The following is a 19,430-nucleotide window of genomic DNA, read 5'->3' as shown; positions in this document are numbered from 1 at the left end:
ATATTTAGGTACTCCTTTTGCATAACGCTATAAATTGTACTGTAACTCTCTCTCTCTCTCTCTCTCTCTCTCTCTCTCTCTCTCTCACTTGAAGGCTATATATAAACCATCCAGTCCAGAATTACCCTCTTATACAAATCCTTCTGAAAATTACTAGAATACCACACACATCTCCTCCCTCCCATAGTAACCCGATACCCAGTTCACCAGTTACCCAGTCCGGTATAGCGAAATGTTTACCTACCCTATTTTACGGACAGAGATAACAGTGGCGTCATTGTTTACTTTCCGTTGTGAAGTACTGTTTGTGGAAGTGTGTGAGGTCTGTTCTTCCGTTTTCCGTTCTTGCTACTTCTTGTCGAGTTATTTATTTATTTATTTATGTGAAGTTACAGACGTGATGAATGTTTTTGGCGTATCCGATAGAGCCAGGATTCCGGGGGCTTGAATGATGAGTGATTGGAAGTGTGACCTATTTGATTGGGCAAATTTGGGCTGTCTGGACATTGCTGCTCCTCACCGTGCCCTTGGATGGGAAAGGAGGTCCGGATGATGATGATGATGATGGTGACGATGATATTTATTTATTTATTTTTTCTTGGGACGGTGTGACTCCGGAGGTGCCTCTCGTATTGAAGGGGTGACGGTGGGTGCATCATACCCCTGGAGCTTCAGTAGTCTAGCGTAATTGGGTGAAACCGAAACTTTTTTTTTTTTTTTTTTTTTTTGGTAACGGTACGTGTTCTGGGGGAGGTACCGTAGGAGGCTGGTTAACACCTATTGGAATATTTATTTATTACCCGTCCCCTCCCCGGTGGGGCACGAGGACGGGTATTGTGTTCTCTCGGTTTGTCTGTTTGTTTGTCTGTCTGTCCATCTGTCTGTCTGTTAACAACTTTACGCGAAAACCACCGGTGCGATTTTGACCAGAATTACAGGGATGATGGGCTATGACCCTCTGATCACCTGATTAAATTTTGGGCCAAATTGGGGCAAGGCCTAGGCTGTAGGTCCCCCCCCAAAAAAAAAAAAGTGGGGGGACAGGTAAAAATCGTTTTTTCGCCATAACTCCTTGCAATTTCGTCTTATCGACATGAAACCAAAACCTAAAGGTGCATCTTTCAAATCTGCATCCTATAACATGCCTCATTACATCAGGGGGGGTCGCCCCCCAATTAGCAGTAGGAGGTCAGTGTCAGGTGGGTCGAGCCTAAAATTTCAAATGGGCATAAAGTCGTCAATTTTCTCCCGATTTTCTCCAAATTTGATGTGACATCATTGACTAGATATCCTGTTGTGTTTATACGGCAGCACTAAAGTGACTGGCGGTGACGGGTTTGCCGTGCCTTGGCACCCGCTTCTTGTTTAGTTATGTTTTTGTCCGTATTGTGTTCGTACGTTGGGGTTTACCTGTAGTTAAGTAAAATGACATTGTACTACCCAGATTACAGTAGTAGACCTGTTCTTAATATTGTACTACCCAGATTACAGTAATAGAGGTGCGGCGGTGGTTAATTACAAGTTATTAGTCTGTTTTGTGGTGACTACATTATATAGTTTTCTTGTTACCGCATATTGCTGAAGTATTACCATCATCGGCATCAGTATCATGAGGTTTCTCATTTTACACTGAAGGGTGGGTTGACAGGTGAAAAGTTCTTGCATCACAGAAGTAGAGAGAGAGAGAGAGAAATATGACTAAAGCTTTTATATTTACACCTCACAGCTAAGCGTGTTTTTCCTTATCAGTTCCTCATTGTCAGGAGAATCTTAAGTTTTCCTGTTTTGTGTGTGTGTGTGTGTGTGTGTGTGTGAGAGAGAGAGAGAGAGAGAGTCGTCACATTCACATAAACACGTCCCTGTTAACGGAACATCCTCTCTCTCTCTCTCTCTCTCTCTCTCTCCCCCCCTTCCTCTCCCACTTATACCTGTCCGTCAAGACCTCTCATAGCCATCCTGTCCAGCTAAATAAAGACTGGTTGTGGCGTGTCCCTGCTGTGGATGTTTATGTGGCTGCCAGTTTCAGGAGTAGTTTCAGTTTCAGAGGGTTTTAGCAGCCGGAACTGCCTATTTGATCGTTAATGACGCCTTTATGTATTATATTTACGGTAACACACACACACACACACACACACACACACACACACACACACACACACACACACACACACACACACACCCCTCTCTCTCTCTCTCTCTCTCTCACACACACACACACACACACACACACACACACACCTCTCTCTCTCTCTCTCTCACACACACACACACACACACACACACACACACACACACACACACACACACAAGCGGTACCTTCTTTGGCTGAAGACCGGTAAGGCAGTAAAACATCCTTATAGGCAGAACAAGAGAGGTCACTGAGAGAGAGAGAGAGAGAGAGAGAGAGAGAGAGAGAGAGAGAGAGAGAGAGAGAGAGAGAGAGAGTTTTACCTAAGTGCATCTCCCTTTAACTCTATCAAAGCATTTAGATTTAGGAGTGGGGGGGAGGGGGCGGTGGGAGAGGGTTTAAAAGGACCCCGTGTTATCAAGCCCTTTAATTTGTGCCTTTAAAAATGGCGCTGTGATGGACCTGATTGTGACTTAGAGCTGTGATGTTGGTGGCATAGGAGGCTTCGGTGCACCTCTTCCTTGGCGATTTATTTTTTATTTTGTACTCTACCAGTCTCGTGATATATCGTTTTAATATCATCATAAGTTCCATAACTAACCAACAAAAGGATAATAAGGTCTAATGTGCAAACTAAGTCACTAAGGAAAAAGTGTTAGGGAATTTCTGTCGCCACTTTGAAGACCGTGTGTGAGCTAAATTAAAGGGATCGGGATTTAAAAGGGAGGTCTGATTGGGAGATTTAAAAATGACGTTCTCGTGGACTAAAATCAGATCCTCAACCGCGTGTCTAAATTTAAAGGGAAGAGGTTTAAAGGGCTCTCGTAAAGTGCTGTGAATGGGAGATTTAAAAATGGCCGCCTGATGGACGTGATTGAGGGTGGTTGCGTGTGTGTGTGTGTGTGTGTGTGTGTGTGTGTGTGTGTGTGTGTGTGGAGGGGGATTAGTGTGTGTGTGTGGGGGGAGGGGGGAGTGTATGTGTGTGTGTGTGGAGGGGGATGAGTGTGTGTGGGGGGGAGGGGGGAGTGTGTGTGTGTGTGTGTGTGTGTGGAGGGGGATGAGTGTGTGTGTGTGTGTGTGTGGAGGGGGATGAGTGTGTGTGGGGGGGAGGGGGGAGTGTGTGTGTGTGTGTGTGTGTGTGTGTGGAGGGGGATGAGTGTGTGTGGGGGGAGGGGGGAGTGTGTGTGTGTGTGTGTGTGTGTGTGTGTGGAGGGGGATGAGTGTGTGTGTGTGTGTGTGTGGAGGGGGATGAGTGTGTGTGTGTGTGTGTGTGTGTGTGTGTGTGTGTGTGTGAATTTAAAACAGACTATCTCCTGCGCTACATAAACTAACTAGCATCTGCAAAGACACAATTTTAAAACCATCTTCATTTTAGAGAGAGTTATAATAGGCAGGTTATGATTTTATTCAACTTATAATAGATCTGGTACTGAAAGTTGTAGAAATAATACTCAAAAGAAATAAGATCTGTTATTGGCGTATCTTTGTGCTACCCTCTATTGCTTTATTTGCTTTTATTTGTTTTATTTGCCTTGCTTTATTTGCCTTTGGACTTTGAGCCGTGTTGTCGATGGCCTAGGAGGGTACGTAGCGCATGTTGGTTAGCGATTAATTTCACGTATTGCACCTGAACGTTCTCATTGAATTTGTTTGTATAATTGGTCTCTCTCTCTCTCTCTCTCTCTCTCTCTCTAAGTTCTAGTTGAAAGGTCAGAGCTTTTAAGACGATGCAGTTAATGGTGTGTTAATGTTGCCGTCTGGTAATTTCTCTCTCTCTCTCTCTCTCTCCCCCCTGTTTGTGTACATGTGTATTTATGTATCTGTATATAGAGGTGTGTGTGTGTGTGTGTGTGTGTGTGTGTGTGTGTGTGTGTGTGTGTGTGTTTTATGCCTTTCTATTGCAATAAATATGATTAAATTTTTAGACAGATTAGCGTACGTGTTAGTAAAAAATAATGATCTTTTCCTGTCACTAATTACACCTTTTCTCCACAGGTGAGTCTTGTGCCTCTCATACCGTACCGTACTACAGAATTCGTAAGTATAGAGCCCGTATTCTCGCTAAGGAAGCCCACAAACACCTCTTCCTAAGGGGTTTATTTTGCTTATTGCACCTACCCCATCATTTTCTACCCTTAAGTGTCTACCCTGCATCATTTCTTGAAGCAGCCACAATATCTGCGCCCCACACCAGCAGACTGGGCCATTCCCGTACTACCCGAGACTGAAGACCGTAATATAAGGATCTCCCTGTTTATTAAAATCCTTGATATACAATTAAACAGGTATTTAAACATAGATAACGAATTTTCCACACCATGTTATATTATTTACTTCTTTGAGGAAGAAATGAATGTAAGTGGTTATGACAGTAATCTCTCTCTCTCTCTCTCTCTCTCTCTCTCTCTCTCTCTCACACACACACACACACACACACACACACACACACACACACACACACACACACACCATACACATAAATGTGTGTGTGTGTGTGTACTGTGACGCCATACATATATAAATCAAGTGTGTGCGTGCGTGTGTGTGTGTGTGTGTGTGTGTGTGTGTGTGTGTGTGTGTGTGTGTGTGTGTGTGTGTTGTGACGCCATACACACATATAAATCTGTGTATCATGTCGAAACGTTTGGTAATCCAGTGTTTGTGGTGTGGCGGGGCTCTGCACTCATTATCTGGTGTTATCTCGGTGTGCTCTGGCCTGGTGTGATGCTGACCCTGCTCTCCTGGTGTTAGTCTGTGCTGAACTGGTGTAGTGGTGGTGTAGTGGCGCTCTTATTCATGTGGCATTAGTGTGGATTGCTGTAATGGTGGTGGTATTATCTGGTATCTGCTCTTTGGTGTTGTGGCGATGGTGTGGTGTTGACAAGGCTCTCCTGGTATTAGTGTGTGCAGGGTGTGGTGTAGAAGTGGTATTTTAACCAGGTAAATGTTCTCAATGATCAGGTGTAATAAGATGCGAGGATTAATTTGACTACTGTTCGTTCACTTTAACTTGGCCCAGATTATCGTCCTTTTGCAGCTTATAGCCCGTAGCTCAGCGTCAGAAAAAGACAATACTACGACTCAACATCCTTTCCATAGCACTTCTTCGTGACTAGCACCTTAAAGTCTAAGTAATTTTGCAGGTTATTTCACGTAGCTCACTGGCAGAAAAAGACTACTTCGGCTCCACATCCTTTCCTTAGCACTTCTTCGTGACTAGCGCCATATTCTAGTGTTAATCTATTGCTACAACTCGGCAGTCTAGGTGGACAAATGGCAATTTTAGGCCAAGTTAAAGTGAGCAGGGCATAGTAGTGTTGCAGCCCTAGACTCATGTGAACCCGGTGGACTGCAGGCGGAAGTTGCCCTCTGCCTGCATCCTACCATCATCTTTTCGGGGGATAGGAAGGGTGTTGAGAGAGGTATGCTCGTCAGGGGAGCGTCGTGGTAACAAAAGAGGAAATTGACGAAGAAAAAAACGTAAAAAAGGTAAATACTATGATCCGACCTAACATTCACAACGAAGACTTAATTCGTGTTGCAGGAAAAAAAAAATCGGCATTCCATTGTGAAATCTTGCTGCAAAAAGCTATAAAAAGTCAGTGTATTGAAAAAAATGGTTTGGAAAAATGTGAGTAATTAATTGTGATTGCAAAAAATAGAAACAAAATAAGTGTTGCAGAAAAAATCGACTTGTTGACTGAAAAATCGAAAAAAGTCTTGCTTAGAATAATATTAAACTTGTTACAGGAAAAAAGTTTGATATTATAAAGGACAAGGTGTGGAAAATGTAAATAGTTTGTCTGGAGGTGTAGTGTGATATTCCGCAACATTCCCACCTATCTACCTACCTACCTACCTGCCTACCTACCTACAGTACCTACCTAACGTACCTGCTTACCTACCTTCCTGCAATTTCACCTCTAGATGTGGCAGTATCTAAATCCACTGGCCTACGGTGAGTTTGGGAACAGTAAGATTTTTTTTTTTTGTTATATATTTTTCATTTTCTTGATTTGTGTGTCATTAGAACTCAGAAATTAAGAATAGTTAAAGATTAGGTTTGATAAATGTATATGTGAAGAGAGGACGACATGAGCCCAACTCAAATTGTCTGCTACAACCACGTAAACACACACACACACACACACACACACACACACACACACACACACACACACACACACACACACACACACACACACACACACACACACGACCCTAATCCTGCCTCCTGCATCTGCGTATATACAACTGCACACACACACACACACACACACACACACACACACACACACACACACACACACACACACACACACACACACACTTTGAAGCACTCTTTTTGAACTCCTTTGCGAGAGAATGCAAAGGACTTCTGCTTTTAATCCTGCTTCTTTTATCCATTTCTGTTCTTTCTTTTTTCTCTCTCTCTCTGGGGATTGGGGCATTGTTGTTGTTGTTGTTTTTTTGGTGCTGTTGTTTTTTGGGTGTTGATGGAATTCGGGTTGTTTTTTTAATGGTGTGTTTGATGTGGGTATTTTTTTATATATATATATATTTTTTTGTATGCCAGGAAGAAGGAAGTTGATTAGTTTGTTGTTCGTTGCCTGAGTGTAACACCTGTATTGCTCGGTATATGCCCAGTATAACACAAGTATAGCTCCAGAAGATCCCAGTATGTCCCGGTATATCCCAAGTATATTCCAGTTTATCCCAAGTATATCTCAGTATAACACAAGTATAGCTCCAGTATATCCCAAGTATATCCCACTGTATCCCAGTATAAGAAGTATATCCCAGTATAACACATTTATATCCCAGTCTATCCCAAGTGTCCCAGTATATCCCAAGTATATCCCAGTATAACAAGTATATCCCCAGTATATCCCCAGTATAACACTTGTAGATTCCAGTATAAAACAAGTATATCCCAGGTATATCCCAGTCTATCCCAAGTATATCCCAGTCCATCCCAGCGCCTCATTTGGCCAGTCCTGCTCTATTTTTGGATCCGTTGCTTTGACCTTTCCCAATAAGCTATTTTAAGTCGCTGCTTCACGTGACCCAGTTCCACATCATAACCCAGACTGACCTAACATAACCTCCTGGCAGTGATAATCTAACCTCCTGTGACCTCATTTAACCCCACATGACCCCCTAATTCAACATCATGACCCAGACTGACCCAACATAACCCGGTTGTGACGGTTGTGATAATCTAACCTCGTATGACCTCATTTAACCCCACATGACCCCCTAATTCCACATCATGACCCAGATTGACCTAGCATGACCTCCTGGCAGTGATAATCTAACCTAACCTAATATAACTTAAACTAGCGAAACCAATATGCTGTACACCTACACCCCCCCCTACACTTTACTTTTACTGGGTCGTGATGACACTTGTGTAGAATAAAATCGTGTGTCTGGAAGGTGTTGCTAGAGTTGCTTCTGTCATGAGAAGGTTGATGGTAAGGGTTAGTCGTAATTTTCTTTTATCCACATTTTTGCACGTCTGTCTGTCTGTCTGTCTGTCTCTCTCTCTCTCTCTCTCTCTCTCTCTCTCTCTCTCTCTCTCTCTCTCTCTCCCTCTGATATCTTCCTGTCCATTCTCTCAGCTTATTGTGCTCTCCTTGCCCCCTCCCTCCCTCCCGCCTTTCTCCTTTCCTCCTCCTTCCCCCTTCCCTCTCCCTCACTCCCTTTCTCCTCTCTTCCTCACTCCCTCTCCTCAATCCTCTCTCCCTCCCTCTCACCACGCTCATCTTCCCTTTCTTCCCTCTCATTCTTCTCCCTCCCTCCCCTTTCTCCCTCCCTTCCTCCCACACTCCCTCCCTCCGTCTCGTCCCTGACCTTTGCATTTCTCAGGTATTTACACACACACACACACACACACACACACACACACACACACACACACACACACACACACACACACACACACACACACACACACACCTTTTACCTGGCCTTTACTGCAATGTTCCCTCACTTCCTTATTTCACCTCACTTCACTACACTTCACCTCATTTCACATCACTGGACTTCTCTACACTTCAGTTTACTTCACTACACTTCACTTCACAACACTTCATAGCACCTCGCTTCACTACACTTCGCTTTTCTTCACTACACTTCACATCATTGCACCTCACTTCACTACACTTCACTACACTTCACTTCCTTGCTCCTCACTACACTTCACTTCGCATCATTTCACTTCTCTACACCATGCTTCACTTCATGTCACTGCAATATGCCTCTTCATGTCTGCTTGCTTCATTACACTTCACTGGATCACTTTACCATACTTTTTCACTGCTTCACTTCACTTCACGTCACTTCACTTCACGTCACTTCACTTCAGTTTTTTTTTTTTTTCCCTCTACTCACGTAACTACTTATTTCCATCCCCATATTTCCTCCTGTCTTCCCTCCCCTTCCCTTCCTTTTCCTCCCTTTCTCTTCCTTTTCCTTCCCTCCCCTTCCTTCTCCTTCCCTTTCCTTCATGCCTCAATTTTTCCATGTCCCTTCCCCTCCCCTTTCCTCCCATACCCTCACCCGCCCCCTCCCCTCCTCTTTCCTTCCAAATCCACCCCCTCCCTTCATTTCCCCTCCCCTCCCCTCCTTCTCCCCTCCTCTGACCCGCCCAGCTCTCATTACTGCCACTTCCATCAGGACTTTTCTCACACTTTCTTTCTCTCTCTCTCTCCCGTCTCTCTTCTCTCCCTCCCTCCCTCCCTCCCGTCTCTCTTCTCTCCCTCCCTCTCTTCTTCTCTCCCTCCCTCCTCTCTTCTCTTCTCTCCCTTTCTCCCTCCTTCCCTCCCAAACAGAGGAACATAATATTATATACAAGACACACACTATAACTTACTATAAAACAGAAGATAGTGGTTGTAAACAGTGGTATGGTGTAGGTGTGGTATGGTGTAGGTGTGGTGTGGTGTAGGTATGGTGTGGTGTAGGTGTGGTATGGTGTAGGTGTGCAATGGTGTAGGTGTGCTATGGTGTAGGTGTGGTATGGTGTACAGTAGATGTGGTGTGGTGTAGGTATGGTATGGTGTAGGTGTGGTGTGGTGTAGGTATGGTGTGGTGTATGTGTGGTGTGGTGTAGGCCCATCCTGCAAACTCAGTGGCATTCGGTAGATCTCGAACCCATGTCGGGAGAGTCCCCCGAACGTGAGGCCAGCACCAGAGCCACCGGGCCACCGAGCCTCCTTCCCTCTTTCTCCTCTCCTTCTCTCCTCCTATTTCTCTTTTATTCTCTTCTCTCCGTCTTTTCTTTCCATCTTTGCATCCCCCGTTTGTCTCCCCCCCCCCTTTCCTCGCCTCTCTCTCTCTCTCTCTCTCTCTCTCTCTCTCTCTCTACTTCCTTCCCTCTCCTCTTTGTTTCACTTTCCTACCTCCATCCTCTCCCTCTTTCCTTCCTCCTCTTCTCTACTTGATTTCCCTTCTCCTCCTCCTCCTCCTCCTCCTCCTCCTTGCTTAATGATCTCTTTTATCACCCTCTTCCTTCCGTCTCTCTCTCTCTCTCTCTCTCTCTCTCTCTCTCTCTCTCAATTTACATAAAGAGTATCTACACATTTTCGACCATATTCACGCAGTTTTTCTTACACACACACACACACACACACACACACACACACACACACCGTTTGTTTATCAGTGTTGTTATAATGGCGACCCTTTTGTTCCCACCGGATACTGCATCTCTCTCTCTCTCTCTCTCTCTCTCTCTCTCTCTCTCTCTCTCTCTCTCTCGTTGTCTTCATATCGCATTATTTTTTTCCCTTCCCCTTCTTCCTCTTGTCTCTCTTTCCTCCTCCCTCCTCCTCTCCTTTCTTCTCCCTCCCTCCCTCCCTTCTTTCCTCCCGTTATTTTTTGTTCCTCCAGTCTCTCCTTCCTTCCTTTATTCTCTCTCTTTCTCTCTCTCTCTCTCTCTCTCTCCTCCATCCACTCATCATCTCTCCTATCTCTCCCATTTTTCCTTCCTGTTTACCTTTTTTCTCCCTCCCCCCGTCTCTCCCTTCTTGTATATTCTCTCTCTCTCTCTCTCTCTCTCTCTCTCTCTCTCTCTCTCTCTCTCTCTCTCCCATCTATCAGTGCATTGTTCCTCTCCTTCTCACTCTTTCCTCCCTCCAATCTTCATCTTCCCTCCCTCCCTCCCTTCCTCCCTCCCTCCCTCCCTCCCTCCATCCTTGCATTGTTCCTCTCTCACTTTTTTCCTCCCTCTGTGTTTAATACCTACTGAGAGGTGTAGTTTTTCTTATATTTTTAGGTGAAATATGAGGTATGGATTTTTTGGGTCATTTTTCATTTTTCTGACTTTCATGGATTATTTTTTTAGAAGCCTGTTTTATATATATAGACTATATACTTATACCATATATATTTTTTTCAAGCTTGATTTTTTTGCGATTTTCGTTTGTCTGCTTATTATTATTATTATTATTATTATTATTATATATTTTTTAATTATTATTTATTACTTGTAGTAGTATAAGTAGTATGATAGTAGTAGTAGTAGTAGTATCATTATTTTTATTATTATTTTTATTATTATTTATTGATAAGGGTTTTTACTTGTTTTAATTGTCTTTATCATGTTTTATTTCTTCCTTATTATCATTTTCCTGCTTTTGGCCCCACCCTTCCCTTCCCCGCCTCTTCCTCTCTTCATCTTCCTTATGTTTCCTCCCCCTCCTCCTCCTCCTCCTCCTCCTCATCATCATCATCATCATCATCATCATCATCATTCTCCTCTTCCTCCTCCTCTTCTCGTTCTTCATCCTCTTCTTTCTTTCACCTCCTCTTCTCTCTTCCTTTTAGACCTAATTAGTTCCTTTCTTTTGTGAATCTCTCTCTCTCTCTCTCTCTCTCTCTCTCTCTCTCTCTCTCACACACACACACACACACACACACACACACACACACACACACACACACACACACACACACACACACACACACACACATTGTTTACACTATGATATCAGTTTAAGAGAAGGAAAGGAAAATATGAGAGAGAGAGAGAGACAGAGACAGAGAGAGAGAGAGAGAGAGAATGGGTTGCAAGGGGAGAATGGAGATCATATGCCAAGGAGGGAAGGAGAAGAAAAGGAGATAGACTGGAGAAAGAAAGGAGAAATGGAAAGGAAGAGGGAGGAGAGAGAGAGAGAGGGAGGAAGCTTGAGCCAAGGTTGAAGTGGGTGGTGAGGTGGAGGAGATAAGGGAAGAAGTGGAGGAGGAGGAGGAGGAGGAGGAGGAGGAGGAGAGGGAAATAGTAGTGGAATGAGGGAGAAGAAAGACGACATTTGTACATTCTCTCTCTCTCTCTCTCTCTCTCTCTCTCTCTCTCTCTCATTTTTTCGAAGATTTCCATGTGTTTTTTTTTACATTTATATAACTAAGAAATGAATGGATTGTATTTTTTTAACACGAAATAGCCTAGTGTGGTAAAGATATCACTGCCTGTCTTTCCAACCACGTCTTGATTATATTCTCTTGTGTATTTATTTTCCTTTATTTGTGATTTCTGTTAGTAATGGATGTAAAGTGTAAATATTATGCTTGTCTCTTTGTTAATATTACCGTATTTTGACTTCTCGTGAAAGTAGATTTTTGGGTTTGTCTGTCTCTATCTATCTATCTGTCTGTTGCCAGACGCCTTAATCTCGTAAGGGGTGGCCACAAACAGGTCGCCTCCATGTCGCCCTGTCCCCTGCCATTACGCCGCCCTCCCCCCAACTCACACCCCCTTCACTGATACACCTCGTTATTGTATGGTTATTATTTCATTCGTTTTCTGTTTATTTACATATTTATTTACTTGTAGAGGTCTTTGTAATGAGTGTAGAGTTGTGTGGTGTGGAGAGGCGTGTTAGTTGTATGCTGTGGAAGACAATATTGGTACTAGTGCACTGAGTAGAAGAGGAGGGGGAGGTTTGTGGTGGGGAGGAGAGAGGGTTGTGGGGAGAGGAGGGCTGTAATAAGGAAGGGGAAGAAGGGTGAAGAGGGAAAGGGGTGGAGGAGTGAGAGAAAAGATGAGGAGGGGAGGAAGAGAGGGAGAGGTGAAATAAGGGAGAAATGTGCAAAGATAAGGGGAGTGAAGGAGTGAAATGAGAAGGTAAGGAGGGGAGGGAGGGAGGGAGAGGTGAAATGAAGGAAGGAGAGGGTTGGGAAGTGAAGGAGGGGAGTGAGAAAGGTAGGGAAAGAAAGACATGATAGCAAGTAGGGATGGGGAAATGAAGAGTGAGGGAGGGGTGAGAGGAGGAAGGGAGGGGAGGAGGAGGAGTGAAGGAGGTGGGAGAGGAGGAAAGAGGGAGCTTGAGTGACAGGGTGAGGGGAGAATGGAGAGAAGATTCGTGGAGAGAGGGGAAGAGGGAGGGAGAATAAGGAGTGGGTAAGTGAGGGGAGATGATGAAGGGAGGGAGGGAGGGGAAAAGAGGGAAGGAGTATATTTGAGGGAAGATATGGAGTATGATGGGGGTTGGAGTTGAGAGAGAGAGAGAGAGAGAGAGAATGAAGATAGTTACAGACTCATCTCGGCACACACACACACACACACACACACACACACACACACACACACACACACACACACACACACACACACACACACACACACACACACACACACACACACACACACACACACACACACACACAATTTTACCAGCCAAGCAAGCATTCGTAATAGACATCTGTTTACAGTTAAATCACCACATTAAAGCTTGGAGAGAGAGAGAGAGAGAGAGAGAGAGAGAGAGAGAGAGAGGCCTAAAACCACAGTGTAGTGTTAGATCAGACTTCCCCTCATCTCCCCACTCCCTTCCCTCTTTTCCCTCTCTCTCCTCCCATCCCCCTAGTCTCCTTTGCTCTCCCTCTCTCCCCTCTCCCTCCTATGTATTCCCCTTCCGTTTCTCCTCTCCCTTCATCTCTTTCCTCCGCCATCTCATCTTCCCTCCTCTCCCCTCCCCTCCCCTCCCCTCTGCTCTTCTGCTGTCTCCTCCTCCCTCCTTCCCTCACTTCGTCAAAGATCCTTGCCGTCTCATCTCCACGTCTCCTCCTCTTTTCTCCTCTCCTTCTTCCCATTCTCTCTCCCATCCTCACACTCCATCCCCATGATCTCTTCGATTTCTGCCATCATCTTAGCCCTCCTTCGTGTAACATGTCTTTCCTTTCTCCTTTGTACTCAGCGTTTTGTTCGCCTCTCTTCCTTTCTCTTCCGCCATCCCGCCCTTTCTCTGTGCTTTTTCTTCCTCCACTCTCTCTTTCTCATTTCCTCCCTCCTCTTTCCTCATCTCTTTCTTATCTCCACCCTCTTCCTTCCTCCTTTCTTTCTTATCTCCACCCTCTTCCTTCCTCAACTCTTTCTTTCTTTCTCATTTCCACCCTCTTCCTTCCTCAACTTATTCTTTCTTCTTTCCACCCTCTTCCTTCCTCTCTTTCTCATTTCCACTCTCTTCCTTCCTCATCTCTGTCTCATTTTCACCCTCTTCCTTCCTCTCTTTCTCATTTCCACCCTCTTCCTCTCTTTCTTTCTCATTTCCACCCTCTTCCTTCCTATTTCTCATTTCCACCCTCTTCCTTCCTCCTTTCTTTCTTATTTCCACCCTCTTCCTTCCTCATCTCTTTCTCATTTCCACCCTCTTCCTCAACTCTTTTTCTTTCTCATTTCCACCCTCTTCCTTCCTCACTTTCTTTCTCATTTCCACCCTCCTCCTTCTTCCTATAAGCATTTCGTCACACTTTCTCTCCCTTTCAGTGTGCCTTCCTCTTGTCTCTCTCACACTTTCTCCTTTTCACACTTTCTACCTTTTCATTGCGTCTTCCCCTTGTCTCTCTCACATCATGGCCTCAGGGTCGTGTTCCCACCGCTTAAATAATGGGATGACCTGACCTCTGACCTGCCCTGCCCTGGCCTGCCCTGCCCTCACCTACCCCCTGTGTCCTGCCCTGTTTTTCTGTGTGTCCTGCCCTTCTCTCCCCTGCCCTGCCCTGCTCATCGTTGTATTTTCCTACCCTGCCCTCCTCTCTCTCTCTCTCTCTCTCTCTCTCTCTCTCTGCCCTGCCCTGCCCTGCCCTGCCCTAGCCTCATTGGGGGGTCGTGGAAGGGTCACTGGTGTTGTGGTGTGGTGTGTGACCCTTGGGGGGAATAGGGGGGGTAGGGGGTAGAGGAAATGAGATGAATGGTTGGACGGGGGGGGAGAGTTGTTTGTCTGAGGTGTACAGTACGTGAGAGAGAGAGAGAGAGAGAGAGAGAGAGAGAGAGAGAGAGAGAGAGACCATATAGACATAACGCTCTCAGTGAAAATTCCAAACACTTATTAAACCACCAGACCTGACAGTTCTTAGAAGCCTGTCTTTCTTCAGAGAGAGAGGGAGGGAGAGAGAGAGAGAACAGTTATGTATGTGATGAACGGTGAGAGAGAGAGAGAGGGAGCACTGTTGTTTGTGATGAACGGTGTGGTGCCTTGTGAATACAGTGCTGGGTTCATCTCCCTTATCCTTCCCTCCATCTCTCCCTCCCTTCCTCCCTCCATCCCTCTCATCTCTCCCTCCCATCTTTCACCCTTACCTGCCTCCCTCCATCCCATCTCTCCCTCACCCGCATTCTCCCTCCCTCGCCTCCCTCCGTCTCTCCCACCTTCATCTGCATCCTCCCTCTCATCTCGTCCTCCCTCACCTGCATCCTCCCTCCCTCCATCTCTCCCTCCCTCACCTGTTTCCTCCCTCCCATCTCTTCCTTCCTCACCTGCTTCCTCCATCCCATCTCATCCTCCCTCACCTGCCTCCTCCATCCCTCCCATCTCGCCCGTCCTCACCTGCTTCCTCTCTCTCTCTCTCTCTCTCTCTCTCTCTCTCTCTCTCTCTCTCTCTCTCTCTCTCTCATTTGCTTCCTGTCTCCCTCAGTCTCTCTCTGCATCTTCCTCTCCTCCCTCCCCATTATCTTACCGTCACCTCATCCTTCTATCCCGTCATATAAAATAACACGTAAATAACACAATATAAATAACACGTAAATAACAGTTTAATGTTAAAAGGCGTAATGTGAAAAATAAATCACAAACGAAGAGTTGTTACGTTCCCACCATGCCACTTCGAATTACAAACCACAATTACAAACCTTCCATTGCACTCCCCCATCCCCTTGTACCGTACCCTTAGCATTTTTTATGTATTTTTGTAACCATTAAATGAAGAAATGGGCAGAAATATTATGCAAGTGAGTATTAACGTTAAATATAAAATACTACTACTACTACTATTACTATTACTACTACTACTACTATTACTACTACTACTAATCAGTAATAATAATGATCATAACTCGTAATAATAATAATAATAATAATAATAATAATAAGGGAGAGATCTCAGGGAACCTCCCAGCATGTTTGCAATTTCAACATGCATGAGAATTTTAACGTCCCAAATGCAATAAATACATAAATAAATAAGCGGGTTAGAACGAGGTAATAGAGCCTCGTAAGATGTTTGTAAAAATGACCTCAGCTAATAGCAAATCGTAATAATAACGTACCCTATTAAATGAAAAAGAAAAAATAAATAAATAAACTGGTAGGGGAAAGGTGATAAGAGCATCCCAAAATATGAACAGGACTTTTTATAAATGTAAGAAGTGGCCTGCAAAAATATGGCATGCAGAAAAAAATAATAAATAAATAAAGAAATGAAAAAAAACATTAGGAAGACGCATGAATACGAACCATCTTCGTTAATGTGTATAAATAGCTTGTAATAATAATAATAATAATAATGATGATGATGGAGAATATTAACATGCTGTATGCAGAATGAGATAATAAATAAAGAGATAAAGAAGGTGGTAATGAGATGCTGGGCCGTGGTTCACTTTGTCGAGGTTCGGGGAGTCACTTGTTTCGGTACCCCCTCCCCCCCCCCTCTCTCTCTCTCTCTCTCTCTCTCTCTCTCTCTCAATGCAGTAAAAATCAAGGAGGTCCTCTTATTATTCCTGATTTTGTATTCTTTAGGCCAGTCCACTTGTAATTTTGTAACAACTTAGCAGGAGAAAGTGGAAATGTGCGTAATGGCGGGGTCGGATAGTGAGAAGCTTCTAGAAACCGTCTGAATCTTTACTCCGTTGCGATGTAAATACCAACTAAGTAGCATTATATCGTGTGTGGGTTAGTAGCCGCCTTTAAACCCACAAAAATTTGCTAAAGACAGCATATACTAGGTGTGAAATACAAGGCATGTGTAATAGAGTGGTAGAGAGTAGGGAATAGATCACGTGACATCAGTACAAACCTAAGATTGGCATTGGAATAGGTTGCTACACCTTAAATTGCTAAGAAAGTATTGAAAACATGGCATTTACCACTCATATTAACTGATTTTATCTTTGTTATGCAGTATTTAGGGAGAGATTAGTTTGAATTGATTGTGGATAGGTGCCTGATGTGGAGTTTTGTGAGGTAAACCTGGGCATCGGTCGCGCAGCCAACATCAGAACTGGTTGCATCTTCAGTAATCTCAAAGCAATATTTAAAAACGATGCATCTACTTGTCATATATATATATTACTCTTGCTCGTATTAGGTAGTATTTTGAGACAACCTATGTAAGATTGATGATTTGGTGTGAAAAGGGTGCTGTGGGATTTTGAGAATTGGTAGGCCTGGAGCGTGGGTCACGTGACTTGGAGCTGCCAACATTTCGTCAAGTTGGATGTCGTATTTCTGCGTGGAAAATATAAATCCACGATATACAGCATTCATATTTATTACTCTAGTAATTTGTAGGTAATATTTAAAGATAATTTAGTGTCTATTATTCAGTGGGTAGGTGTGAAAAATAGGTGATGGGATTCTGTTTTGTGTTGGTATGCCTGCGGGCGTCTTGACGGGAGTCTGAGCATGTTGTGTTGATCAAAGAGCTGTGAGGTGTGATGGAGGGTGAGTGATTGCTCGTGTTTCACACGTAATATCTCCCATAATCCCAGTGTTTCGATACCTACGGCAGCTATGAGGTTATCTACGGTTTCTGCGGAGCTTTGGGCATCTGTATTGACGGTGAGATTGTGGTTTAGATGGTACGGGATGATTTTTTTTCTAGAAATTTTCCAGCGTGCGCCTGATGAACGGGGGCGACATGGCGACTGCACGGACATCAAATTTAAATGCCATTGGTAGTAGTATTTATTTACATGCTGGAATTTCAGTGTTTGTGTACATTGTAGTGGTGTTATTTATTGTTATTGACCGTAGTCATAGTAAGTATTAGGGCATTTTTATGCGTTTGAATTCAGGAAATGCTGGTTGATGCTGAAGTCATCGGCTATCCCTGGTATTATTTGATTAAGCTGGTATTTCAGTGTTTGTTTATATTTGACGGTATTATCACTTTCTTTAACTTATAATCTTAGTGCACGAAGGCTATTTATATGTATTACGCAAATGTTGGCTGATGATGTGTGACGTCATCGGCATCTGATAATCACTAGCGAAAGTGGCTAATCATTGTATATATTTGAATAGTGTTGTTATATTTGAACCTGTAGTGTTCATGATGGATATTACACACGTGAAGTACAGTATAGGGCATGTTAAGGGGTGACAAATCAGTGATTAGTGTTAGTATATTTGAACCTATAGTGTTAATTCATGAGGGATATTACATGTAAAGTACTGTATAGGACTTTTTGAGGAGGTAGGACACGAGACAGGAATATTGTCACGTAATCTCTTCGTTATTATAATATCGCTTTAGTATTCAGAATGGCATGAGAGCTCCGTGATACCACCCCTTTACCGATTTATTTGCTTAGTACGTCGTAACATTATCAGCTACCATTTATATTGTTTCAGCTTCTCATGGTGTTTATATTTAATGTTGATGTGTTTCCAGCCATTCCACATCGTTATTTATTGTAATCACACCTCAACGTACTCTTGTATCTCATTTGTATCGTTTTTATATCAGTTTAGTTTGCTTCCCTACGTTAAAATAGATTGTTGGGGGTGTAGCATGCAGAATGAGGAGCGAAGAATGAGATGCGACATTGCAAGAACTATCATGCGGGGAATGTTTGATATGATTTGCACGGGAAATGATATTAATAATTTCAATAGGTGGGCAGCAAAACTTCTATATATCAGTGGCTGCCATAAAAAAAAATTATATATATATATATATATATATATATATATATATATATTCAGTGGCTGCCATAAAAAAAAATTATATATATATATATATATATATAATATATATATATATATAAGAAATGGAAATTAGGTTATTTTGAAGACGTACTGAATCCATACCATAATTCTTTGTCCATATCAGTGCCTAATTAGGTCTAATATATTTTTATCTCCCTCCCTGTTTGTAGTAAAATTCCTGAATCCCGTGAAGGGCAGCCACAAACAAATCGTCTCCGTTATCATGCCGCCTCTTCTCCAGTTCACCCACCCCTCAAGTCATATACCTCGACCCCATTCCACCATCTATCAGGCTGCCTTCTCTCCAGTTAACCCACCTGTCGCTCGTATACCTCTCCGCCCCATTCCTCCATCTCATCCTCTGTGTTCACCCCAACCTCGCTCATACACTACAATAGTCTCATTCCCGCATCTCCCCACTTTACCAAACAGTCTTAAAGTACTTCTCTTTCTTAAAAATGAGAACTTTAAATTTGATAATAGAAGCGAAAATTCTGATTAGTGAAATTGAGTGTTGAGGTTTAATTTTGAGCAGCATATCCATTAATATTGATTTTTGTTAAAGTCAGGATTGGCCAAGATTTTTTGTTTTTATTTTCCAAGATATTTTCATTTTCCAGACTGTCACAAAAGATATCAGTGAATCATTTTTTCCAGTCGACTGCATCCAAAAAATCTGCAAGTAGGGGATATAATTGAATGACGATAGAGGTGTGTGGGTGTGGGTGTGTGGGTGTGAGGAAGAGAGAGAGATGCTGACTTAATTGAGAAGCGTGGGAGGTCTGGGTGCTTCAGTCCAGGTGAGGGTTATGGAGGGAGAGAGAGAGAGAAAGGGGGGGGGGTGGCGCCTGAGAGTCTGGAGGAGGGAGAAAAGGGGAGAGAGAAGAGGGTAAAGACGGGGCGAGAAGGGGAGAAGTTAAATAAATAGGAGGGAGGGAGGAAGAGAGGAGTGGTTTCATTGTGTGTGACGAGAGAGAGAGAGAAACGCAGCTGCTGTTTAGGTTACCCATGCCACTCATCGCCACCCTCCCTCATGGACGCAGATGACACCCTAAAATTACTGAGGAAGTTGTACAGTCCCATACACT

General features: G+C 43.6%; 2 protein-coding genes across 2 annotated transcripts in view; both read left to right on the top strand.

The window, feature by feature from the left end:
* The window catches only part of LOC145418024 (uncharacterized), a 78,655-nt gene extending 61,448 nt beyond the window's left edge, over positions 1 to 17,207 (top strand). Inside the window, exon 2 of the mRNA XM_080286559.1 lies at positions 17,121 to 17,207. Coding sequence (XP_080142685.1) covers positions 17,121 to 17,207 — 87 coding nt within the window. The remainder of the gene's footprint in view (positions 1 to 17,120) is intronic.
* RhoGEF2 (Rho guanine nucleotide exchange factor 2) overlaps positions 1 to 19,430 on the top strand; it is a 725,597-nt gene that overhangs the window by 437,254 nt on the left and 268,913 nt on the right. The gene's annotated exons all lie outside the window — the stretch shown is intronic.

This window comes from Coenobita brevimanus, chromosome 112 (genome assembly GCF_032717465.1).
Source record: "Coenobita brevimanus isolate Jiangsu-jjx chromosome 112, ASM3271746v2, whole genome shotgun sequence".
Classification (NCBI taxonomy): domain Eukaryota; kingdom Metazoa; phylum Arthropoda; class Malacostraca; order Decapoda; family Coenobitidae; genus Coenobita; species Coenobita brevimanus.
This window is presented reverse-complemented; position numbering and strand designations above follow the sequence as displayed.